At 37.5% G+C, this 27,428-nt stretch overlaps 1 protein-coding gene across 1 annotated transcript; it reads right to left on the bottom strand.

The window, feature by feature from the left end:
• Positions 1-4,713: 4,713 nt before the first annotated feature.
• On the bottom strand, positions 4,714-27,419 carry LOC127954038 (Na(+)/H(+) exchange regulatory cofactor NHE-RF2). Its single transcript, XM_052553352.1, has 6 exons — positions 26,622-27,419; positions 25,228-25,470; positions 9,690-9,878; positions 7,670-7,823; positions 6,543-6,646; positions 4,714-6,357 (listed from the first exon to the last, which is right to left on the bottom strand). The coding sequence occupies exons 1-6, from the start codon at positions 26,844-26,846 to the stop codon at positions 6,190-6,192; spliced, it is 1,083 nt and encodes a 360-aa protein (XP_052409312.1). The 5' UTR covers positions 26,847-27,419; the 3' UTR covers positions 4,714-6,189.
• Positions 27,420-27,428: the final 9 nt, after the last annotated feature.

Genomic DNA, 27,428 nt, shown 5'->3' with positions numbered 1-27,428 from the left:
CCTTTTCTCAGCCATTCACAATTTGAAGAATTATTATTTTTTTGTCTAGACTAAGAGGACCAAATGTCCACGAATACAGTTTAAGGAATAACACATGCGAGTGTAAAAAAAAAAATTAGACGAGTGAGTCATTGCTGATTGACTGATAACTAGCAGGAAACAAAACATCTGCCTGAGCCGATGTCAAAAATAGAGTAATAAACATCAGCATGGATTGCACGACTTATATACTTCTGAAGACATTGTTCTACTAATTTAACCATGGAAAAAACTGCCTAATCATAAGGAGAATGACTTAGTAAACAGGAAAGGGTGCAATGTTTGAAACTATGCAAATTAAAATTGCAAATTGAAAATACACCTAATGGAAACATGTCAAATTCTCAAAACTCCCATATATCACAAAAAAAATTTTTTACGCTTACATGAAGTGGTTTTTCAGGCAATTCAACAACATTCAGTTTGACGCATTTATAGGTCACCGGCTGTACATAAAAGTCACATGATCCTTTTTTAATCTACCAAAACCTCCAAGAATTACCTCATAATTGGCCGCTCTCAAGTATTAGGGGCTTTCCTTGCAATCACTGCTTGAATTAGCTCATATTTACACTGCACACGTCTGCAGCACATTTCGTCTCCAACAGGGCCACCACCTCTAGTCAATGCTTGTGTTTATATCAGCCGCGCCGCAGCATGTTTCAGAAGCGGCTCTTCAGAAGCGCGCTGCTTCGCTAAAGATACACATCTTCATCTTCTTTGCTTAAAAATAATGGCCAGTGTGATGGGAGATATATGCCCTGTCCTAAAGGGCACTGTGCAGGATTGTTTGCAGGATTGTGGCATCTGTCGAATATTCAGTGACGTCAGGTTGACCACTACAATATGGCCAATGGCTTGTGTATAGCACGCCCCATAGAAACAGTCGCTAATGGGGTCGTATATATACATCTATGGTGAAAACACCCTATTTGCTAATCAAAGTGCCAGGGTATTAACATATTATAACATCACTGTATATGGTACATTCATAATCTAAAAACATACTCCAGCAAAAAGGGCTGAAGTTGTACTACAAATGCTGGAGTCTACTTTATTTATCATCGCGAATTTGCTAAACCGTTTGCGATTTGACTCATGGAGTGAAATATTATCGCCTAAATCGAGCTGTTTGCCCAGTAAACTGAGGTGTGAAGTCGATGGGTGGGACCCTTCCCTATCCCTCCCCTCACTCACACACACACACACACACACACTCGCAGCCGGCCACTAACAGGACAGATTTCCCGTCTCTCTCCCCGAGCTGTTGCCCTTATTTGGCTTCCATGAGAGAGTATGTGGTTGTGTGAATCGAGAACAGAGAGAATTTCCTCCTGACTGTGACTCACTGCTGCTCTGAATCACTCATGCTAACAAAAACAGTGTGTGGCCATGGAGACGGGGCCTGACGCCCTCTCGGGCCGCAGCTGCCCTGCACTGACGAAAGGAAAAGTGCTGGAATCAGATAGTGCTTCAAAGAATATTGTGGCATTACTATTACTATAAGCTCATTTGAGCGCTAAATTTAAGATCATAACCGCGGGAATATATGCAGACTCCATGTAACGCTAGTACGTAGGCTATTCTGCCAATCACGTGTCGGCAAAACAGATCAATTATGCTATTTTTTTGTGTTTGTGTGTGATTTAGCTTCATGCAGGAACAACGGGTCCTCATCTTTCATAATTCATCTTTTTGGCCAAACTGTTTTGAAATTGCTGTCTTTTTAAAATGAATATTATGCATATGCATGAATGAAAGTATGCATAAATGTCAATTATAGGGGAAAAAGCAAAAAAAAAAAAGAAAAGAAAAAGAAAGCTGTCAAAATTTACCTTTATATTCATTTTTCTGAATGTTTTCCTAGTTGTATTTGTAAACTTGTATAACTAATTATATATACCTTCAAGCAGAAATGCATAGTCAAGAGTAGCTTCATGATATAATGTCAGCAACCTGATGCCTGAAGCAATGTTTGCAGCAGCTTGTTCAATCAAGGTAAAATGTATTGGGTAAACTTACACAAAATGTCCATGCTGCATACTTTAGATATAGTTTGAGCATTGCAGTGTCCGCTAACAATTCAAGCTATTTTTGGGGCAAAAGAGGTAGAAAGAGTATTTAAACACTTGATTATGCATGAATATCATTGCATTGATTTCTAAAAATTTAAATAATTATTAAAACATGCCCATACCCAAATAAATTATTTTACTTGTTTAATTAAAATATTTACAATATTTTATTTGTAATTCAAATAAAATAGTTTACAATTCTGTGTTTCTTATATATGTTTTAGATATTTATAATCGTATTCAGTTATATTATTTCAAATAATTAAATTGTAAAAGAAACTTTACAAGCAAACCATTTCAATTAAAATAATAGTAGATTATTAATAATAAAAAGACTAAAATAATATGTGAATAATATATTTAAATGGACATATGTGTATACACACACACACAAGTATTAAGTCTATTTTGTGGTGGTAAAGTGTTAGTGGATTATGTCAATAGATAATGTGATGATAAACACCTGTGGTTAGGTTTGTGAACCTGAGGTCTTCATAAAAACCACTCAAACACCAGCTAAAAGACATTTAAAGACACTGGGCAAAAATGAGGAAGAATGTGAAATCAGTGAAGAGAGCATTTGGGCACAGATACAGATGCTTATCTAATGCAACATCACACATTTTTACACTAAATGCATATTGGATTTACAGTTATTTTATAGTGTATGCATCCAAACACATTATGAAGGTTTCTTAGATTTGATTTCGTTTGTGCCTAAACATGTTCCTGTGTTGCATTACACAGCTAGACAAGTATGACAGTAAACAGCTTTACAGACTTAACCCAGACTTTACAACTTTCTGACCCGTCCTGGGATCCTTAAAGTGTTTTCAGAGATCATGAGGGATTTATTTTGTTCAGCAAAAGACCTACAAACCCTAACAAGCACATGCACTGATTCGTAACGTGCTAACTGGTCGTCTTTTTATTGCATGCTAAATTTCAAAAGAACAAACAGGATTATTTTTCAAAAAGGCTCAGTCGGGTAATTCCACTGGTCTAGTTGTTTTTTTTTTTTTTTTATCAGACTGTATGACTCTGTACGGTCCACTATGAGATCAGTTATTTTTATTTTCATTGTAGCATGTCTTATATGACTATATTGCTCAGGTTTCTAAAGCGTGTCCTCAGAGCAAACAGACACTCCTGTCTCTAATCTAAAGACTGAAAGATCCGCTCACGTATCATTCACGGCTCATGTTGTCATCGGGTTGTGGCGGGACACATCTGCTCGTGTGTCTCACAATGAGTGAACGTCTAGGTGAAAAGGGTGAAAGAAAACGAATGGAGCAGTGTTTGTGGGGTTTGTTTTACATACGCTGTGAAAACTGCAGGGCTGCAATGAGCCACATAGACGAGAACAAGGGCGAGCAAAAAGTGACTGTAACGTAATCGACAGAGTTCAAGATTTGAGTGAGTCATTGTGGTTTATATTATTAGTGCCTACAAGCATCACTATTAATATCGCTTATACTTGTGGTTAGGAAATTAAACTAACTGTGAGTATTTGTGCTACATGAATGATTCCCCAAATCATGTGTCTTGTGGAGATGAGATGTGTTATTATTTTTCAGCGTGATTTGACTTCGATTTCCACCTGGCCGATGATAAAACGGGTGAAAATAAATCCCATAGCATGCTCTGATGGACACGTACGGAAGGAGCAGAATATTCTGGAGACTTGGAGGTGGGCTCTTTTGATTGACGCCAGTGTGGAGCCACCTAGCAACCCGACACAACACCCTAGCAACTGCGACCTAACACAACAAATCGTCAGAACAAATTAGCAACGGAAGAGCATCATGGCAGCAATCTTTCCACTGAATCCAGAATACAGCACAGTCAGCTCTCATCTACAACATCTGATAAACTAGAGAAAAAAAAAACTAAGCAGATTAGACAGAATAAATACACTCTGTATTTCTGTCTTTTTTTTTTGTAAGAGCATCAGAATAAGAATATACTGTATATTAGTAAATATAACAACCTTTTACTTCATATAATATTATAAATAATAAATATATAATAGAATATTTAAAAGTGAAAATATATAAATTCTTTCTAATAAAAGCATATATTAGAATTACTATTTCATTTAGTAATATTATCAGTGTCTGGACTGATTTACTGTCTAGAGCACATTTTTATTTGGAAGAAGAGGGTATATTCAAAAAAAAATAAAAAAAAAATTATTAATAATAAAAAAAAATTATATATATATATATATATATATATATATATATATATATATATATATATATATATATATATATATATATATATATAAACTGTTAAATATAGGCTGATATTTGACCATTTTGTGATTATTGGCACATCTTTTGTCAGTTAAAGTTGACAAAATCCACCAATGACAATGAACACTATTTGTAATTAGTAAAATCTGAATAAAAATGGGTAAAAATATGGTGTAAATTAAATATAAAATTGTGGACATCATATTTGCCGCTGTCATTATACACACACACATTCTGTGCAATCATGTAATAATGACAGCAATTGAAATTCTTATTATATTGTACTTATGTGTTTTTATTGAATCATTTATTATCGGATTTATACTAGCCAGCCTATAGTATCATTTGATTTATCGTTTTATTAAATATGATCGAACATTTGCATAGCTTTACAACCAATATTTAAGAACATAAATACCAAACGACTAAACAAACTAAAGTGACACTTTCTGCTGATGAATGCATTTAAATCAACACAACAATCTCGTTCAGAATGGCCCTGCGACACTTTATTGGAAAAATAATACGAACACGAATATTTCTGATCAGAGATGATTTCCCATCACTGCTCATTGCTTGAAAAAAAAAAGAAACAAACTAGCCTACATGACTACATTAATACTAAATTGCAAACATGGAACATATCATGAATTATTAAGATGAGTAATAGTAATGCTGATGCTATACATCACGATATGTGTGCTGTAAATGCATATAGCGCTCTCTCAAAAGATTTCATGACTGTTTGTGAATAATGGTGGCAATCTTATATCCAGAATGAGCCGTGACAGAGATGAGTTTGAGGGTCACTGTCATAAATCCATTATGCACAAAGTTCAGTGAGTCTCACAGCATCACTTCCTCAAACCCATTCCTCTATAGATAAGGTATGCGTTACTCTTTATTGTTTTACAAGCTTTGTTTCCCTTCCTAAACCAATTTGGCTTTGCATGAATGTGACTTCTTGCATGCCATCTGTCTGTCGGTATCCACGTCCCAGAATGCACCAGTAGAGAATATACTTTAAATACAGCAATGGCTCTTTGTGGCGTATCATGCAACTCTGCACGTGTTGGATGCAGAAGTTTCTCTTCTCCTGCACTCGACCGAGCATGTGTTATGAGGCTCCCTCTGGTGGTTCAACATGTTCTCCTGGAATCCTGCTTCTTTCATAAATGTAGCCCAAGAGTACATAAACAGCGTCCTCTAGTGATGAAGAAGTGCAGATTCCCCTTTCTGGGTCACTCCGGTGTTTTCTTCCCTTTTAAAGTTTCAGTAATTGCAAGAGACCTGATCTCCAACAGTGATGCCTCCCTTCAAAACAGTCGACACTCATCAGCTGGTCAGGTTGATTAGAGGTTGTGTCTTTGGCAAAAGAACGATTCGTATCTTTCCGACGATTCGCAGAAATGAGCTTTAGTCCTTTTAAATCCGATAACATGATTTTGTTCTGCAAAAGCACGGTCTATATGCTGTTCTGTATAAGAATCTCCTTTGGCGTTTGTATTCCGTGTTGTACGTTACTGTAAACGTGCTATACTGAAGTGGTCCGGATTAACAGCAAGAACACAAGATGATGCAGAAAACCTTCTTTTCCCAGCAGCTCGACCATCGGTTCTTGACTTTCTTAGCCATTCATGAGATAGAAAACCGCTCGCGTAACTCACATCATCCCCTCTGGGTGGCGTTTTCAACTTTTTGTGTTTCAACTCTTCATTTTGTACAAAAATAGGTGCCTGTTATTCATCAAAAGCAGTCGGGTGTCCAGGGCTTTGAATGCAACACATGTGGGGGGCGTCCGCATCTGGGAAGGACATTCAGAAATTGCTAAAAATCTCATGCTTCTTGTTCCAGTCCATCTGGGGCGCCTTCTTTCTGGAGCGCTTGGCGTGGGCTTTCTCTTTCGCCTCGGCTGCCGTGGGACTCAGACACAGACCTATTTCTTCAAACGGGTCGAGAAGATGGCTGTCGCCCTCCCTCGAGAACTACACACACAACACAGTTTCACACAGCCACATTACAGTATGCTTATGAGTACTTAGCATTATTTTTTACAAAACTTAAAATGTGTTTGAACTCATTGAAATTGTTTTTTGACAATGCATGAATCTGCCATACATATGAAATAGAAATATATTAATTGCAGGTGCATCTGTGCTGATTTGGTCACCTGTGTGGTGGTGTCCTGACTGCTGCCGTCGGAGTATGTCGATCGGGAGGACGTCCCGTTCACGTGGGGGCTGGAGGAGCCGTTAGTTAAGGACTCGTCAAAATCTGTTTTAATAAGAAGAATAGATGCTCAGACTGCTGTTTATTTACTGAGATCAAGAACAGAGGGTTATCAGTACGGTATATTGTGCATGAAGACCCTGTTCATACAGATGTGCTGAGATGCCAGCTTCCTTCGCCACAGCTGGAAACCTTGAGCTGGCTCTTCAGAAAGAAAGCTGAGCTGTGGGATGAACGCAGCATGCATCTATGCCCTGATCAACCTAAACTGGGTTCAGAGACCTGACGGCAGGAGATTTATTCTTCCAGCATGAAATGCATTAAAATCATACAAAGAAAACGGTTCATAAAAAGCAAGTGGACTGGGCTGGAAATACCTTCCAGTGAGCCAAATCAGGATCCTGCCAAGCACCACGTATCTAAGAGATGTCAATGGCCTGTTGAAGGTGTTCAGCTCACTTGAACTTTAATCTGAGCCACATGTCTGCCGGAGAACAGACGGGACGGGATTCATGGATTTACTGTACCAGAATGGCTTTTGTTCAGAGTTTCACACCTCTGCATCGAGTCCTGAGGGGAAGCCAAACATCTGTCTGTTTCTAAACCTCAGAAGCACCCGAAAAATGTCCAACTCCCCCTCAAATCCCAGGAAGAGGAAATCAAGGCTGCGCATACAAACTGATCGTGCAATATTGGAAAATTCTGGGTCGCCTGGGCTCAAAATCATCTTTATTTATTGATGATGACCATTCAAAAGTAGATGTGTTCTGCCTAAATAAAATGATCATGAAAATCGGATCTTGGATATATACAAGCATGCCTAAATAAAGACATAAATACTTTATAACAAATATATTCTATATAACAAATCTGAACTACTTGAGTATTATCACCTGGCTGTAATCTCCTAAATTCAACTATAAGGCCGGAGGATATTAAGACATTAATTTCTGTGTAGCTGCTGAGATACGATGTGTACTGTTAAAAGCACTAGACAAATAAATGTGACATGGCTTTTATTGTTGTCTTTGAGAGTCCAGCTCATGAAGAGTAAGTCTTTAACTCGACCTTTGACATGGATGCTGGTGGGAGTGATGCCCATCTTTTTGAAATGCTCGTCTGTATCCGGATCCACCACGAGCAGACTCGTCTCCTTCCCGCCGTTCTTGATGAAGGCCACAACTTCAGCATGTCTCATGCTCTCAATGTTCACGCCATTCACCTGCACAGAGTTTAATACAGCAGATGTTCTGACTGTAAACTAAAGCACATGTTAAAGCTTTTGTACAACAACAACTAAAATAAGATACTGACCTGATTTGAGTATGCATTTAACCGTATTCGTATACTAGATATATTGGACATGTTACAATGGTAATACCATCTACAATGAAATGAATACAATGGTCAGAAAATACCATGGTATTAGTTTCATTGTAGTATCCAAAAAAACATGACTTGTGAGTGATGATACTAAAAAATAAAAAAATAAATTATATTATGTGAAATAAAATATTATATATATATATATATATATATATATATATAAAATTTATAAATACACACAATTTACATTTACATTTCTTTATTTTTAATAATTCTAAAGTTTTTTTTTTTTTTATAATTGATTTCAGAAAGTATTGAAATGGTACTGTAAAGTACTTCATCCTGATTGAAATGAAGCCTAGTATTACCATTTGCCATGGTTTATTTTTGTTTTTCATAAACATTTAAAGAGAGAGGAGTTCCAGTGATGAACTATAAAAACATTTAATCAGAAGATTATTCTGGGGTGAATCTTTACTTCTGCGTCAGTGACTTTAATAATGCATAAAAGCTTTATTTATCCCCTGTTAAACCTGTTCATTCAGTTGGTTTTTTATAGTGAACGCTTTTGTTTGCTTTGGTTCCCAACAAGTCGAACAGAGGAGAGACGGTGAGAAAGACTTTTTTAACGAAATTACAACCAAATCAATCAAAACAAAAACAAGGGCACGAGAGCCACCCGCGCCCCCCTTCTGCTGAAGGTGATTTAATGGGAGTGCTTGTCCCGAGGACAGATGGAGCGTGTGCTGTGTTCAGCCGAACCCCATCAAATATTAAGAGTGTTACTGTGGCCTGAGCAGCCGCTGGGTCTCAGGTATCAGTGTCCGGAGGAGTGTTTCTGAAGACTGAAGGGGGCACGACTCTCACTCTTACACTGACGCTGGAGAGAAAGTGCACGCTCAAGAACATGCTGGCAGAGCCATAGTTCAAAATATAGATATTTTACTTAAAGAAAATAAAGACTTTTTTTTTAAAGAAGCATTAAGATATTTTTGCATTGTGATGATTTTTTTGATTAAAATTGGGCACATTCATAATTCCCATTATTGATGATTGTTCTTAGATGCTGATCACTGCAATACAGTATTCAATAAATTCAAATTAAATAAATAAATAATAAATGAATAAAATAAATACATATAAAAATGTCTTTAAATGTAACTAAATTATATAATAAATTATTCAGATTTTAATTAAAAAAATCTTTAAATCTAATCTTTAAAAAAAATATATATATAGTTTTTTATATAGTTTTGTTAATTTTAATTTGTAATGTAATTTTTTTATATATAAAATGTATTTAATGTTTCAGTAACAAATGATACTGCTTTAAAGCCTTATATAACAGAACTAATATTTTTAGTCATATATGACTTGCACATTTCAAAATGGTGCATCATTTGTGCATTGCATTGATTAGATTTGGGCTAATGTGTTAAATCCACACTCAATCCAGCTAAACCACACGACTTCATGAGTTAATGGAGGTTATGAGAACACTGCATTTATTTCTGATAATGGAGGATGTATTCAGCTCTGCCGATCACAAATGTAAGCTTCAGCAGTATGTTATTTAGTTTGACAGAAATATTTTGTGCGAGTCATCATACAGTATCACACGCCGCCCACATGCATCTGAATGTGATGGATGGTCTCTGTGTGAGTGTGAATGCACAAGTGAAATTAGAAAGTGTGGGTGTATATCTGGCATCATCACGGTGTGTGTGTGTGGTTTCCCTCGTGGGAGATGATAGAGACTCACCTCTATGAGTCTGTCCTGTGGTTTGAGCCCAGCGCGGTCCGCAGGCGAGCCGGGGTCCAGAGCCCGTATGTACTGACCCGGTCTGGACCTCTCGCTGTGGAGATTAAAGCCGTAACCCATCTCGGAGCGCACCAGGTGACACAGCCTCGGCAGAAGCTCAGACGGATCCCGTGATGAGGGCTGAGCCTCCTGTGACAGGACAAATAAACACACTCAGATACACAGAACCCTAAAGAGTAATCTTGGGTTGGAAAAACAAAAACTCTCTTTTATAGTAGTGTCTTTCCAGAGCGGGTATCTGCCAAAAATACACTTAATTCAAAGGGGAAACAAGTTTTCATACCCCAACAACAAATATTTGTACTTTTTTTAAGCATAAACTCAATTTTGTTCCATTTCTCGGAAAAACAAGCATTAAAAAAAATGAGGAAGATATTCATTTTTTGCAGTGTATGCAATATTATTGCTTTGACTTTATACATTTAAGACTTTGTACACTGATTTAAGACCTTTAATGTGTGTGTGTGTGTGTGTATACAGTATGTAGATAGTGGTACATTATTTGATTGGCTGATTAACAGATGTGTTAATTGCACCTAGAAGAAGTTTTTTGGGAACTGTAAAAATAAGAGTTCATTTAGGATAAATAAATAAATAAAAAATTACAATTATATGTATATATATATATATATATATATATATATATATATATATATAGTACATTTTATGTATTACAAAAGCTTCTGGTGTTGATTGAGTAAGGATCGTATGCTAAATGAATAATTGTAAATGTAACTAAATGTTATTAATTGCTGTTATATTAACCGTCACCAATCCTGGTTATCATATGCTTCTTAAAAGCATTTAATTTTGTGTTTATTATCATGATTTCTGTGTGATATTTTGTGGAAAATATAACAACAGAGTTACATTCCAAATGAATTCCACCATTGTGATTTGAGTGCTTGAGTTTTCCTCATAACATGTGTAACGGAAGATTACAAGTGACCAACCAATGACATGATCCCAGCCAGGAAACTGCCATTGATCCAAGACTGAAAGTGGAAAGAAATACACAACAATGCCACGAAGGGCAGTGTTTGACAGTGCAGTACACCTGAAAAACTGAAAGCGAGGTCAGCAGGAGAACGGAAAGATGCTGGATGTATGAATAACAGCACGTGAAATGTTATCAGCCTGCAGAGGAGAAAAATAGCCATCACGTCATCATTGAAACCAGAATAAAGTGTCACAATGAAAACACGTCAAAATCGATATATGCTTTTAAAAAGGTTACAAGATGACATTCTCCTGCATATTTGGTGGCGTGTGCTCGTGCATCACAAAAGCACAGCTGTGACCCTGGAGCACAAAAGCAGTCTTAAGTCACCAAAAAAAACATTGTATGGGTCAAGATTATTGATTTTTCTTTTTTGCCAAAAATCATTAGAATATTAAGTAAAGATAATGTTCCATGAAGATATTTTGTAAACTTCCTACCGTAAATATATCAAAACTTAATTTTTGATTAGTAATATGCATTGCTAAAAATTTAATTGGACAACTTTAAATTTTTTTTTTTTTTTTGCACCCTCAGATTCCAGATTTTCAAATAGTTATATCTCACACAAATATTGTCCTATCCTAACAAACTCAATGCAAAGATTATTCAGCTTTCAGATTATGTATACAAATTTTGAAAAATTGACACTCATGACTGGTTTTGTGGTCCAGGGTCACAATTAATTTTTTCTTCTCAAAAAACATTTTAATAGCTCAGAGGACGAATGTCCAAACTAATGGCCGATGTTCTCAGTCTGGCTGTCTGTGTTTGCTGTAGTTTGATCTGTTTGTTGGCTTGAGAGGCGTTTGACTGACAGCCGTGTGTAAGTTGATCTGACTGGCTGGAGACAGCAGACCCCCAAACGCACATTGTTTGAAGGAAAAACTGATTACAGCATTTCTGTTACTGATATGTCTGAAAATGGCACTTATATGCTACCATATCAGAAAAAACACATGTCCATCCCACCTCCTCAACACAGCTGACCTCTGATAGAACAACTACTGTTAGTGAGAAACCAGAGAGGAGTCTGGGACTGGGAGGAGGAACAAGCATTTCTCTGTTTGCGGCACTTCTACTGTTCTAAATACTTCCATACGGCTTTATGATTCTGTGCCTCAAATAAACCTCTCTGCTGAGCCATCAAGAGTTATAATATTTCCATTGTTACACCCCTCAGCTCTTCCTGTCACCCTGGGTTCCGAGGTTTCTGTTCCCTGCTTGAACACGGAGATGAGTGGGATAAGTGTGGGAAAACACTCGGCAGATGAGAGCGGCACTAAGCATTCCTGAAACTTCCTGTCACAATAAGATGCTGCCTGTGTGTTTCAAAGCATGGGTTTGTAAAAGGATACAGAAGCTTCTGAATTATTGACACCGGGACCTTCTCGCACGTGACTGTAATTAACCCTTTCACTGCTGGGGCATCCAGAGCAAAGCACAAATCCCAACAGAAATTACACACTCATTCTTTAAACATGTATTTTGAAGCTACTGAGTTTAGTAAGTAATCTACCAAATCAAAAGCCTAATAGTTGGGTATCGAGAACCGACTTAAATATAAAATATATAAGTTTTAGTTTTTTTTTTTTCAAGTAATGACCAAGCTGCCAGCAGCAGACAGTGAGCCTTGTTTGATCAATTTAGCCTTCTCAAATCATCACGATTTGCCCTACAATAAAATCTATAGATATAAAACAGTTCAATCATATAACAATGTTTAAACGTTAAACCTACCGTATTTTCCGGACTATAAGTCACACCTTTTTTCATAGTTTAGCTGGCACTGCGACTTATAGTCAGGTGCGACTTATTTATCAAAATGAATTTGACATGAACCGAGAGAAATGAACCAAGAGAAAACATTACCGTCTACAGCCGTGAGAGGGCGCTCTATGCTGCTCATTGCTCCTGTAGTCTACACTGAGAAGCATAGAGCGCCCTCTCGCGTCTGTAGATGGTAATGTTTTCTCTTGGTTCTTGTTTCTAAATAAATGTGACTTATAGTCCAGTGCGACTTATATATGTTTTTTTCCTCATCATGACGTATTTTTGGACTGATGCGACTTATACTCAGGTGCGACTTATAGTCCGAAAAATACGGTAGATAAATGTGCGCTAGCCTATATACAATAGTTTGTGTGGAGATGCGTTGCAGGACATGGAAGTGCCAGCACGATCACTTGCATTTCTATTCAGTGGACACGCCATCATTTTTGCACATAAAGTTAAGAGTAATCATTCGTAACTGCGAAGGATCTACTTTTGTTTGTGAGCACACACAATATCAACAAAACGTTGTGCTTTTATAAAATAAAGAAAACATGATGTGCTTTCTGCCATCTCGCCTTTAACAGGAGTACAAAATGAACCAAAACTCAGTGAAAACATGCCTCGCAGACATGATAAATATATTATCTATAGAAAGATTTAAATGATTACTTAACGAAATAAAACAAGATGCACTTCTCTCTAAAGGTGCAACTAATGAGGAGATGACGAGTCAGGATCGGCAACTTAATCCTTGTGACACAGACTCAGAAAACATTTGTTTATTAGTAAATAATTTAAATATCTCATTATTTCCACCTTCACATTAAAAGTAATTACTTTTGCTGGTGCTTTTGCATGTATTTGTACACAAAACTGTTCAGCTGCGCTGACAGCACGCATCATAGGCCTACTGTTGCTGCGGGACAATAAACATTGTTGAGTCGCTTTTGACAGTCGTGGTAAACAGAAAACAGCACAAACATACAGCACAAACAGTGAAGTCTGATTTTTGAATAAATGACTCTGAGTCAGTTATTCTTAGTGAATAAAAAACATTCAGTAAAATTTTACTAGCCTGATTCTCAATCAAATGATTCTAATAAGCAGGTTCTTTTTGATGAATCAAAAACATACAGCGGAACCAGTGAAGTATGATACTTGAACAAATGACTCTACTGAGTCAGTTCATTTAAGTGAATCAAAAACATCCAACGGAAATACTGTAGTCTGATTCCAGAATGAATGATTCTAAGGAATTGGTTTGAATGGGCCGGTTATTTTAGTGAATCAAAACAATTCAGTACAGCACAACCAGTGAAGTCTGATTCTTGAACAAATGTCTCTACTGAAAGAATCAAAAACATACTGTGCAACAAGCGAAGTCTGATTCCTGTACAAATGACTCAAATGGTCTGATTCTGTTTTAGTGAATTAAAACCACTCGGTACAGCGTAAATACAAATAGTGCAGTCTGATTCTCAATCAAAAGACTCTAATGAGCCTAATTGTGAGCGTTACTTCACGCGTTTGGTGTATTTGCCACATATCTGTTCTTCTCACGTTTGTAATGTGTGTTTGTGTGTGTTGATGATGCTCCACACCCCACACCCATGTTATCAGTCCAGCCCAGACAGCCTGCAGCCGTTGACACGGGACGGGACGGGACCCAGACGGCAGGACGCAAAGCAGAGGGGCCCCCGCTGACGTGATGCCTCACGGCTCTGCAGATGGACAAACTGACACAAGCGTTTCACCCCCAGCAGGAAACACAGGAGGGAGTCACACAGGAAGTACACAGATCAGAGCAGGGAGGAGACTGGAAACACATACAAACATATGAACACATTTTTCCACATGATATGGATTTTCCAGCATACAAAACCATCCTGAAACAGTCTTATTTTAGGGGGCAAGAGACAACACTAACTATAGCACCTGTTAAGCCCTAAAAACGTTACTCCTACACAAAAATCATCCATTCTGCAGCATGTTTACCTTTGGCCTTATTCGCAACCAATCAATCTCCCAAGCAGAAGACATCTCCACACGGCGGGGTCATGTTACGCCGCCCCCCCTCGAAGCTGTGTGACCCCTTGCAAGCATGTTGAATCAATTACTACAAATTCCCAAACACTTGCGACATGACTTTCTCCCCCAAAATCATGTTTTACGAGTGCAACACCACCAGAAGTACAGTTTTAACACATTAGGTAACATGAGAGTATAATATGAACAATGCTAACTGAAGGACTTTTCATATAATGCATTATGAAGGTAAATAGTTATAATGTAATATAACCAGTGATGGGAATAACGGCGTTATAAATAACGGCGTTACTAACGGCATTACTTTTTCCAGTAACGAGTAATCTAATTGATTACTCTTCTCATCTTAATAACGCCGTTACCGTTACTGCCAAAAAATGCGGCGCGTTACTATAACAGATGATGAAGCTGTTCTTTTTTTTCATCAGACCAACTAGATCTCTGAGCGAGAGGCAAATATTTTTTTTTTACTGTTCTTCCTTGGTTAGTGGGCAGAGCACGAGACAAGCCCATAAATGCTGACGATTGGCTGAGGTAGAGTAAAATTTCATTGTAAGCCAATCAGAGGTAGAGTTGGGCGGGTGTTCGAAAGCACGCATAGTAGTGATGGGAATTCGGCTCTTTTGACTCAGCTCACTGAAAAGAGCCGGCTCTTTGGCTCACAAACGGCTCTTTAAATGACTTTGACTATAATATTTCAATTTTTATTACATAATTATTTAATTTCTATAGGCTAAATTTGAAAAAATAGAGTCGGCTCTTCAGATATGCGAGCCAGCTCCCGAAGTTCAACTAAAAGAGCCGGCTCTTAGAGTCGGCTCATTCGCGAATCGCGAACGACTCATCAAAAGCTCATTCGCGAACGAGTCGATCCATCATCACTAACGCTCATTCGCGAACGACCCATCATCACTAACGCTCATGAATTGCGAACAACCCATCATAACGCATAGTCGGACAGGACAGGACAGGACACACAAGGAACAACACAAGCCAGTCAGTCAACGAGAGACAGGTATGGCGACGAGCCCAAATAATCCAACAGTAGCCTTCTCTAAATAGAAGTATACATTACTTTTTCCTTCAAGAAATTAAAGAAACAATAAAAGGAAATATCAAAAGTTCCCAAAAATCTATCGTGTTATTTGCATTGATCCACTATATAAACATAATATCTACATACATGGAATTTGATTGGAGGCTAGTCTCACTTCAGATGTGTGTACAATGTTTCATGTTTCTGTTAATAATGTATTGTATTAAGTGTCCATTTCATTATACTATTCAGATTTATCATAAATAATTGAACATGCACATGTATTTTAAGTTCCTTTAAAGAGGGGTAGAGGTGGGGTCACATTTGAGCATTTAAAATTTAATTTTACTTGAAAGTAACGCAATAGTTACTTTCTTAAGTAACTAGTTACTTTTAAAATTTGTAACTGAGTAACTAATTTAGTTACTTTTTGGAAGAAGTAACTAGTAACTGTAACTAATTACTTTTTAAAAGTAACTTGCCCAACACTGAATATAACTCATATGTGTTCTGGTAATACAATTTAATCCCCGTTATAAAGCCTACCTATCGTTATACCTGTAGCTATTGCAATGCATGATGTCCACTACAGTAATCAGACTGTGTGAGTGCGTGATGTACTCCCAAACCAGCATGGGGCGATAACCTTTGACCTTTGCTCACAATCAGAGCCACAAGAAATCTGTCAGCCTGAAGATTTGAATCTAAAGGAAAACTTTAATTCAGCAGGGATGCATTAATTTGATTATAAGACATGTAGATATGGGAATGTGACACTCTATTTAACCCTTCACCGGGAGTTTGATTGACAGGCAATCTGACCAATCATAAAGCAGAATCTGCCATTTTTCTGACAAACAAACCAGACATGAGAGTTGATTTATGTTTGTGGAATTGAACTTGACAAATGGTATGCATTGACATCTTTCTGCAGCTGAAACCAGTTACCTTCTGATGTTCATTCATGTTTATTTTGTGCTATGACTAGTAAAGAGAGGAAAAGATGATCGGTTCATGTGCCGCTTGAACTGAGGTGCTACCGGGATCTGTCACAACACATTAAAGAGACACAAAACTATATTTATCTTTGGAATGTCTTAAAAAAAAAAAGACCAAATTTGATTATTTGATTTCAAAATAATCTGTCCTCTCGGTTGGTGCATTTTCAGAGTCCTCTTTGCTCCGCGATGTATTTTTCACAGTGTGAGAATTTGATGTGTTGTGAAAGCGCACCATGGCTTGTCGGACGTAACAACAGTAACTAAGTGGGGGTGGTGCCTTTGCGAAGGGTCAATTGTGTAACCACTTATCCTAAAAACAAACCAATGAAGCTCTCACTTGTGTGAATGAATCATTAAGCTCAGCTGTGTTTGTCAGGACCATGTGTTAAAGAGAGAGAGCCAGCATTGAGGCCCACGCAGCCACAGTGACCTGCTCCACGGTTACATCACATCCACGCTCCACATTCATCTCCTCTGTGTGTGATCACTAATGTGTCTAGATCTCCTCGCTTTCAGCCGCAGCAGAGGTTTTTAAGCAATGATTCACAGAAACACAAATCCAATCATCCTGAATGAAGAGGCCTTAGTCGAGTTGTTTGGTTTCAGTTATGATGTTGAGAGTCACGCTTTCGAACTGTCCGAGAATTATTATTTTGATGTTAAAATACTTTCTACTTCTCCATCTTAATATACAGACAAAATCTGGGGTCTGTAAGATTTTTGAATAAGTTTTTCTAAGGCTGCATTTATTTGATTAAAATACAGTTAAAACAGTAATATTGTGAAATATTTGTACAATTTAAGTAACTGTTTTCTATTTGAATATGTTTTAAAATGTAATTTTTTTTTTTTAAAGTCATCATAAACGGGTTTTTTTTTCTGGAATTATGGATTAATAGAGAGCATGATTAAAAATAGAAATTGTTTGTACCATTATAAATGTCTTTACTGCCACTTTTGATAAATTTCATGCATCCTTGTTGAATAAATACATATAAGTACAATAAGTACAAATTTCTCTCTCTCTCTCAAGAATAAATCAATAAATATTTATTTTGAATGACAGTTTATTTTCATGACTCAAAAAAAGAAAAAAAAGAAAGAAAAAGGCCACAAATTCTAAAACAAATATAAAAATGAAACAAACTGAAAAAATAATATATTATTAAATTACAATAATATAGAGAAAACTACTTCTAAAAAAATAAATAATATAAAAATATCTGAATAATAATAATAATAATAATGGGAAAACAACTAGTGAAAACAAACTAATTTTTTTATTAATAATAATAATCATAATAATAAAAAAGAAAAGAGCTACTGAAAACGAAATAAATAAAAATGCAATAAATCTCTAAAGTCCCTCCAAGCATGCTTCAGCAGGCGGGACAATGAGTGATGCGTTGGGCGTCCCGCCATGGCTTTCACTTACAGTCACATGAGTAGAGCTTTCAGTTGGTGAAACACGTCTGGTTAATGTGTTCACTGCTGACAAACAGACATCGTTAGTAAAAAGACCAACAAACCCTGTTAAGAGGGATGAGGTCTGCCTCTTTTGTCACGCATCCGACCCTTTAATGGAATCTGCTCTCCCTCCCCCCTCAGTGGAGCTCCTCGCCCCCGACCTGAACCCCTCTGGCTCCAGAATGTTCCACAGACCCGCACATCTGGACTCGACTCATTTGCCCCTCGTCTCACAGCGGGAACAGTGGGGGGTGACGAGAAGGGGCTTTAACTGAGAGAGAGAAGCCATGTAGTTCCTGAAGTTCAGTGGTGTGCACATACAACACATACACCACAACCAAACCAGAACTAATGATTAAAGCATCAGCATGAGTCTGCAAACCAAAACTAATCGCACCAAAACGGATTCGCCTACTTAAAGCGACAGTTCACATGAAAATGAAGAATTCTGTCTTCATAACTTGCCCTTGTTTCATTGCAGACTTTTATGACTTTCTGCCTTCAATGGACACAAAATATATTTAGGCAACAGTGATTCTGGGTGAGGGCCAGTGTGTTTAACTGTATAAACAAACAAACAAACAAAAAATACATTTTGGGTGAACTGTGCCTTTTACATCATCATTGCATCAATAACCAAATAAATAAATAAATGGAATTTATTTTAAAATTAAGACCGCATAAGCACACTTCTGATGTGAATACTGCAGGATACATTTTTGAATTAATCTAATCTAATAATTTTTCAAATCAATATTTATTATAAATCAATAATGAATGTTAATATTTTATGAGCATTATATTATATTTCTAAATTTCTTATAATAATATTATTTTACATTTATCTCGTCTTTGCATTACATAACAAAAAAAAAAAACAATCTAATCAAACTAAGTGGCATTGTTTATAATTAAAACATGCAACTATTGCACAAATATTTACAGTTTCTTAAATTAAATGATATTATATAATTATTATATTTCAAAAATTAATATGTATAAAAAAATTAACTTTATACACACACACATTATATATTACATATTAACATAATAATTATACACACAGACACACAAGATTTCACGTTGACTACAAGAATCACAATACAACTACAGTGCAATTGTATAATCATTTTAAAACTGTAAGCAGCTCAACTATAAAAAAAGGTCTAGTTTCATAAGACTGTTTGACTTCAGGCATCATAACAAATATATTTATACGAGACAGATGAATCCAAACGGCATGATGCAGTCAAACTGTGATGACTCAAAGCACAAACACTCAGTCAAACAGTGCAGAAAGGCAACAAAAACAATACTGGCCCACATAGGAATCCATGTTTTATAAGGTGAAACCACACACCGGCTTGTTGAAATAGAAAGTGCATAATTTTGGTAGTTTCCATGGAAATATAGAGCCAAAGTGGCCTTTAAGAGCAGTTTGACTGGTACATGCCTACAGGGATATTAGTCCACGAATGATCCAGTCACACTGAGAGATGTTCAAGTAACGCTGCCTGTCACATGACGTACATACGGCTCTAACTTTCCCATGATGCTTATGTTTCAATACACCAAACCAAAATCCTCCTCTGGGCTCATGGATGATAGTATATACAGATGATCTGTGTGCCATGACTATCAAGGCCAGAGTTTATCCTCACTCATCTCTTGCACTCAAACATTCAGTCATATCGTGTTTGTTTAGACAGATGTGTGATGCCGAAGCAGATGGTTTCATTCATGCCAGCGAGAAAAAAGATGTTTGAAAAACAAGGAGGAGAAAAAAGGATTGGAGAACTGGAGACTGGGATCTGTTTGGATCTCACGAGCGTGTGGAAGTAGGTCAGTGCAGCGTCGCTCCAGATCTCACGTTCTCTGACCCAGATGACTGTCAGCACCTCCAGACAACACAAGTGTGTTTCACTTTCTCAAACCAACTCGTTCAACAGCACAAACAAAAACCATTCTCCATGTACTATATATGCTGAATATTTGTCTGAAAATTAAAGTCAATGGGGTCCAAAACAAAAAATGCATCTCTTTGATTTTCGTTATATGGAGAAGCAAATGATGTAAAGTATTCACACACTCACATATACAATAAACTTAAAATATATCAGCTTTATAGATACATGCAGCAACTTTAAAGGGACAGGAGTAAAGCTGAGCTGAAGTGTTGTTGTCTTGCATGTGACAGTGATTTAAACAGAGTTTAAGGGTCACAAATCAAAGCCAGACAATCCCAGCACCAATTAGCTCAGGATGGGAACAGGGCTGTTTTTTTCTAAGTATCCCAAAGCTTGTTCAGTTCACTGTTTTATGAACATTCGGCAGATTGTGAAATCCCCGGACATCTTGAGAACAGCTTCAAATGATCATGTAATTCTTCCGTATGAGCAACAGCTGGAGAAGGACTACTCTGAAGTCTGCTGCATTAGTGACTGGATCAGTGATCACTATGCTTTCTTTTGCATGTAACTCTTCCTAGAGCTCCTTGAAGGAAAAAATGAAAGGGAAAGACGGAAGGAGTCCAAATGCCTTCTCAGATTGCTGAATATGACGATTTGCTGAGTATGAAAAAAAAAAAAGTTAAAAAGGCCAACAAAAATAAGGAAGCACTTACTCTGGTTGGGAATTAAATCTGAAATATATATATATATTTCAGAAAACTATTTGTTTATTTTTTATTTTATTTTTTAATTCAAAAAAGAATAAAACAACAAATCAGTAAAACGATAAGATCAAATAAAAAAATAAATAAATAAACAATAAAAATAACAAACAAATAAAACAATAACTATAACAACAAACAAGCACTAAATGAAAACACAGATAAAATTATCAAACAATAATATCTATACAACAATTACTAATTAACTAACTAACTAAATATTTCCAAAGTTTTCCAGATTGGTGTTAATAAATCTTTGAAGTATATACCTAGAGACTGCATGATATCCATGAGCAGAACGTCATATTTAGCTGTTTTGTGAATTATATTTGTATGTGAATTATTCCGCACTTTGGACAGACGCTGATTCTGATTAAAGTCTAGATGTGTTTACATGTTTCTTCTTCTCATTTCACTCTGTGTGGACCAGCGATTCCTGGTGACTCACACAAACCCTCTTCGAATGGTGTGAGTTTAAGGTTTCTACCCCTTCCTAGGACCCCTTCCTTTATGGCTCAGGACTCCCATATCACCTCAAACACACACACACACACACACAACATGCTTCCAAAGACAGCCTCTATTTCCTGCCTGCAAGGTTTCATAATATATTTGGGCTTCATAAAGTGCTCCTTTCTGATACTAACTGTCCTGAAGATGCTGCATGAGGTCAAGTGACACTGGGGCAAAGTGGAAACCATTTTGTTGGGGCAAGTTGTCACATGTGCTTGATGTGTTGTCATTTTATACACACAGAGATGGGTAATTTGTGTTAGAGGCACCAAACCTGGAACTTTAAGCAATGATCTGATGGCAGAATGGTTTTATGAGTCCTCACTTTCCTACAGTCAATGGATGATTTCAATACAACCGACTGTTAAACACTGAGGGGAACCGTCCAGTCCAATGACAGGCCTGTATGAGCAATAAGATCAGCCAATATGAGGCCGTTCCACGTACACATGGCTAAACACAATCTAGAGTGGGCTTGGAACACCAGAATATGGCTTTTCCAATCACCAAATCCAAAGACTATTATTATCAGACATTTTGGAGAAGAACATTTCCATGTCCTTTAAAGAAGGAAGAACTGGATGATATGCTTCCACAGAATTCAAATCTATAGTCAAACGTTGAGTTGATCAGAATACATGTTGTGTTATGAAAACAAATGTTGAAATGATAAGATAAACATGTTTTACAGCTTGGTGAGAACATGTTAAAGTTCCAAACGGAACTTTTTATTCTTCACTTCTGTTCTTAGAAGAACTCAGAATGCAAAACAGTGATCTAAAAAACGGCACCATACCATAAAGAACCACACGAGCGATTTAAAACCATCAAGAACATCTCTTTAGGTCATACATCACTCCAAAATAAAAAAAGATATTGGGATGAAATTAAACATTTTTACTACGTCCTACTTTCATCTTCCAAGATTTTTCTTGGCATTTTATACAACTTGAGCTGGACTGCCAGAAAGGAATCTAAATCTGAGTAAAATCAAGTGCTTCACCAGCGAAGGCTCAGATTTGCAGATGCTGTCCTGTGTAAACATCTGCCGATGAGCTCTTCTGATGGATATCAGAAACCGCTCTGTTTTGACCTGGTGGGCTGCTGCGATGTTAACGGCTGAACATTATCACACACATGTGGCTGGAACACACCCACCCGCTCACACGCTCTGTCTTTCCCACTCCATCTTGTTGAAACAGCAGTGAATTACGCAAACCCATTTGGAGAGTGGGCTTTAAGTGTGAGCAGATGTTGGATGTATACATTAGGCTGAAGAAAAGACAGATCTAATATTTAAGATCACATACAAATATTGCATTAACAGACAAATGGCGGCCATTTTTTGCCATGTAATGTCTTCAAACATGATCTACACTTGTTAAAAACCACACTTTTAATGGCTAAACAAACCCCTGAGCCTTAGTATTATACACTTCAGCAATTAACCTGTCCAGATATGTTTGTGCTACTGACATAAACGATTGCTCAAATCATGTGGCTTGTTGAGGAGAGATGTGCTAGTGCTATTCTATGTCATCAGACAAAGCCATTTTTCCTGGAAAACATTAGAATGGGTAAAGAAAAACTGAATCTGAGACATTGTGTAGGCACTTTTGAATTGAGCACATAAACAAACACTTAGCAACCACCCAGCGCACCCTAGCAACCACCCATAGCACTCATTCAGAGCATCCTAACGACCACATACTGTAGCAATGTGCTAAAATCTGAGAATGTAATGGTGTTATTAATGCAAACCAAAAACTAATTCACTTCAAGTAAAATTTGTATTTTTACACAGCATACAAACTTAAACAATATGTTTTGTGAAAAGCGCTGTACAAAATAAACTTTAATTGAAATTAATATATGGTGCTGAAGTTTCAGGTATAAAAAAAAAAAAAATACTTTTTAAAAGCACAAAATCCAGGGACTGGTTTTTGTAAATGAGTAAGCCGTGGGAAACATGGTAATGTAGTGGAGAAACTGACAGAGCAGCACGTTCACTACAAAACCATTACAGTGTCACACCTTGGACACTGAGCAACCATGACAGAGCCAACAAGATAATATCTGAGTTACTCACATAACTCATTATTGTTTTAAACTCAGCAAGCTAACCCATTAATCCATGCTTATGGCAGCATAAATGATGACCAAACATCAATTGGTCTTTCACTGAGACTCAATAGGAAAAACTAATCAATAACCTCTAAATAAACAGTCTGTGAGAACTAGATTTAACTCTGGTGACATCATTCAGGCCAGCTGTCCGAAAACATCCAGATGTTCATGACGCAAAGACATGCATGTATATTTTAGGCGGGAGGGGAGGGCTGACAACGTGGGTTGATCGAAAGGTTCTACACTCTTAAAAACAAAAGTTCCAAAAGTGATGTCAGAAGACCCATTTTTGGGTTACCGCAAAGAACTGTTCTTAAAGTGATAGTTCAACCAAATAGCAAAAAGTGCTGTTAGTTTCCTCGCCCTCAGGGCATCCGAGATGTAGATGACTTTTTTCTTCAGTAGAGCAGTAAAGAAGATTTTAAGCTGATCCGTGGACATTGATGATTCATACAATACAAGTCACCACTGGCCGTCTTTGAGAATTAAAAAAAGCATATCAAGGAACAAAAAATCAACACCTGTGGCTCCTGACTATATTCTTATGATGCGAAACGATCACTTTGCCGAAGAAACTGAACATTATTAATGACACTGTTAGCTGTGTAATAATCCATAACTTGGGAAGTTAGATTCTTTTCGTTAGTTTTGATGAAACGGTTCACTATTTCGTTTATGTAATCACGAAAAGATTAAAACTGCAATTCATCGACTGGCCGCTTGAGGCTGGCTCCAAAAGCGAGTCGGTCCCATAGACTCCCAATGTTGAAATGCCCAACTTTACAGCAGAAAAAAATATATTTACAGCCTGGTTCAAAAAATGATTTTGGTCTATATTGCTAATTTTGCCTTTCATGACAATTGTGTGGGGGGTGAAATTTCTTATAACTCATCCGTTAAAATTATTTTAAGCCTTAAAGTTCTGCATAATTAAGAGCGTGGCCACTTGAATGACAGGTGGATTGCCGCTGCGGTCACCGTCGAAGTACTAGGTGGGCGTGGCTTCAGCAACCAGCTCCCGCCTCTTTGCCCATTTTCAATTATCCGGGAGTGACATGCTGCCAAGATGGCGATGCCCGGCTCCGCCCACTTTGAGTTTCAAAAACGCTCTTCGGAAACCTACGGGTGACGTCACGTTTTTATACATCCATGTTTTTATACAGTCTATGGATGTAAAACATGGATGCACATAAAGTGAATAAACTAGTCTTTATCAGCTCATATTTTTACACAAACAAAGAGAAATCAGAGAATCTTCAAGTGCTGGTTTCAAGCATGCACACATCACTGGCTCATCGGCTTCGTTCTGAGTCTGAACGGCTTCCTCCATTCAGTGTCTGCTGGAAGAACTGGAGCACTGAGTGAGTTGGCAAAAAACAGTAACATAAGATATATGCTGGTATTTTAGCTAATTTGATGTGACTGTCAGACACTGTCATAAGTGAGTTTTGACTGAGTAACTTGAGTCACGAACAGTTTCCAATGGTTCAGTTTGATTTGGTGAACTGGTTCGACTGGTTCAGCAAAAAGAACTGGTTAAAAAGAATGATTCATCCGGGCATCACTCCAGACCATGGGGCTCTGGATTACAGGTAATAAATAATCTTGCAAATAATGCCCAGTTTCTTGCACAGACTGATTATTTCGCTTCATAAGATCTCAGTATATCATCAGGAGCCACAGGTATTTTGAGTTTGTTGATATGTTGATTCTTATTTTAAAAAATGGACAGCTGCTGACTTGCTTTTCATGAATCACCAAGGACCACGATTTCAGCTAAAAACTTCTTTACTGACGAAAATAAGTCACCTAGTGTTGGCAGATAGGGAATGGATCCATACCTTCTTAGGAGTTCGTGATGGAGGTTTCCTGATGGGTTTGGAGATCTCAAGTCGTTTGGACACCGAGCCGTTGCCCTGTTTACTGGTGGACGGTGAGGGAGACGGGGTCGTGACTGCAGGACTCATCCGGATGGCCATATCTTCCGTGCAGGAGAGACGCAGACTGCGGAAGTACTCGTCAGTCTCTCGATCAGCCACCAGCAGTCTGGTCTCATGTTCCACAGCTTTGATCCGCTGCACCACCTGAGCACAGGAGAAAGAAAAACTATAGGATGAGCTCTAAGAGATGTGCTTTCCACCACACTTACATTAACACGGTGTTATTTGATCCTCCTGTCAAAACTGGAACTGCATACACGCCAAAATACCAAGACTTTAACAAATGTATCATGTTAGTATGTCTGAAAGACAGATCTGGTCATACGGTCTTCTGCTGTAATGCTGTAAAGCTTCCGGCTGCTGTCAAAGCTTCAAGGCTCTGTGAGAGTCAGTGCAACTAAAGATATGCATGGAATTTCATTGTTTGTTCACATGAAATAGAACATTTTCCACTTATGTCAGAGTTTCACCACAGGTTTCTATGGAAGCTTGTTCTATAGCTTGAAAAAAATAATTGTCTGAATTTCGAGATATACATTTGTGAGAAAAAAGTAATAATTGTAAGATAAAAAGTTGCAATTCAGATTTTTTATTTTTTATTTTTATTAGAATTGAGATATAAACTCAGAATTCTGACAAAAAGGGGATGGATTGTGACATTTAAAATCTGAATTGTGAGAAAAAAAGTCCAAATTGTGATAAAATATTGCAATTTTATATTCTATGGCAGAAATTGGGTTTCATTCGTTTTTTGATATGCAATGCAATTTATTTTCCATGCGAAGTTGGGTCAGTCGAATTTTTAAATGTCTTTGAAAGACATCTTTCTCCTGCTCACCAAGGCAGCATTTGTTTGATCAAAATACAGTAAAAACAGTAATACTGTATAATATTATAATATATTTGAAAATGTAATGTATTCCTGTGATCAAAGCTAAATATTCAGCATCATTCCTCCAGTCTTCAGAGTCACATGATCCTTCAGAAATCAGTCTAATATTCTGATTTGTGGCTTCAAGAAGCATTTCTTCTTATTATTATCAATGTTGAAAACAGTTACATTTATCATCTATTGAAAGCATCCTTGCTATTGTTGTTTTTATGAATACTGTTTTTAATTCTTAAACTTTTTAACGTTAGTAAATAACTAATAAATAAATGTATGTAATGTTCAATGGCCATTTTTACACATTGGTGTTATTTCTAGCTAGGTATACTATACATTGCGTAACAAAAAAAAACATGCATGATGGTTTGAAGGTGGAATATGCGAGATCATCACAGGTGTGATGTACCTGATGGTGTGTCTCTCTCTCCACGTTCTCGCCGTTCACCTCCACCAAACGGTCACCCGCGCGCAGTCCCGACGCCTCCGCCGGGGACGCGCGCTCGACTTTCCGTATGTACTGTCCGGTTTTCCCTTTCTCTCCGTGCAGATGAAACCCGTAGCCGTTCTCTCCTTTCTTCATCACACACAACCGAGGCTTCAGATCGCTTGCCATTGTATCCCGCTCTTGCATTCACTTCCAAACTTGCAATAAAATCCAAGCGTTTTTGATTTTTCGAAAACTCAATGCAGAGGTTTACAAGCAAGCATCGTTTCGGTTCTGTATGGGTCACTGCACAGTCCGAGGTGTTTTACTAAAATATGCATGCAAGTATCCGACTCAACGCATTACATATAATAGACAAAAAGCAGAAGGATCGTCTCCAAATCGATTATATGCTTCTGCGAGAAAAATGCATTGGCGAAAGCAGCCTGTGTGACTACCTGTGGATGTTCAGAGACGCATCCAAAACTCCTCCAGGAGACATTCTGCCCACGGAGAGAGAAACGCAACGGGTGCCGCGGTCCACTCAGAAACTGCGTGGCGTCGAATAAGACCGCCCATCATCAGCTACAGCAGAATGAGAGTTTGCAGAGATGCTTTCGGGACGCTACGCGAAAAAAAAAGAGAAGCTGTGTGTGTAAACAACAACTTTTACTATGTGTAAAAATGGGCTAAACACTTGTGCGAATTACCGTTATTGATATCAAAGGGGATTTGGGCATTTGAAGGAATTTTAAAGGTCTGCTGAATTACCGAATGTAAACGTAAAAC

The sequence above is a fragment of the Carassius gibelio genome, chromosome A3 (assembly GCF_023724105.1).
Source record: "Carassius gibelio isolate Cgi1373 ecotype wild population from Czech Republic chromosome A3, carGib1.2-hapl.c, whole genome shotgun sequence".
Taxonomy (NCBI): Eukaryota; Metazoa; Chordata; class Actinopteri; order Cypriniformes; family Cyprinidae; genus Carassius; species Carassius gibelio.
Note: the sequence above shows the minus strand (reverse complement) of the source record. Positions and strands in the feature narration are given on the sequence as shown.

Excerpts from the sequence above, each read along its gene's own strand:
- LOC127954038 (XM_052553352.1), bottom strand. The coding sequence starts at position 26,846 with ATGCAAGAGCGGGATACAATGGCAAGCGATCTGAAGCCTCGGTTGTGT. Across the intron at positions 7,824-9,689 it reads CACAGGACAGACTCATAGAG|GTGAATGGCGTGAACATTGA; the intron begins GTGAGTCTCTAT and ends AACTCTGTGCAG. Across the intron at positions 6,358-6,542 it reads GTCAGGACACCACCACACAG|TTCTCGAGGGAGGGCGACAG; the intron begins GTGACCAAATCA and ends TTGTGTGTGTAG.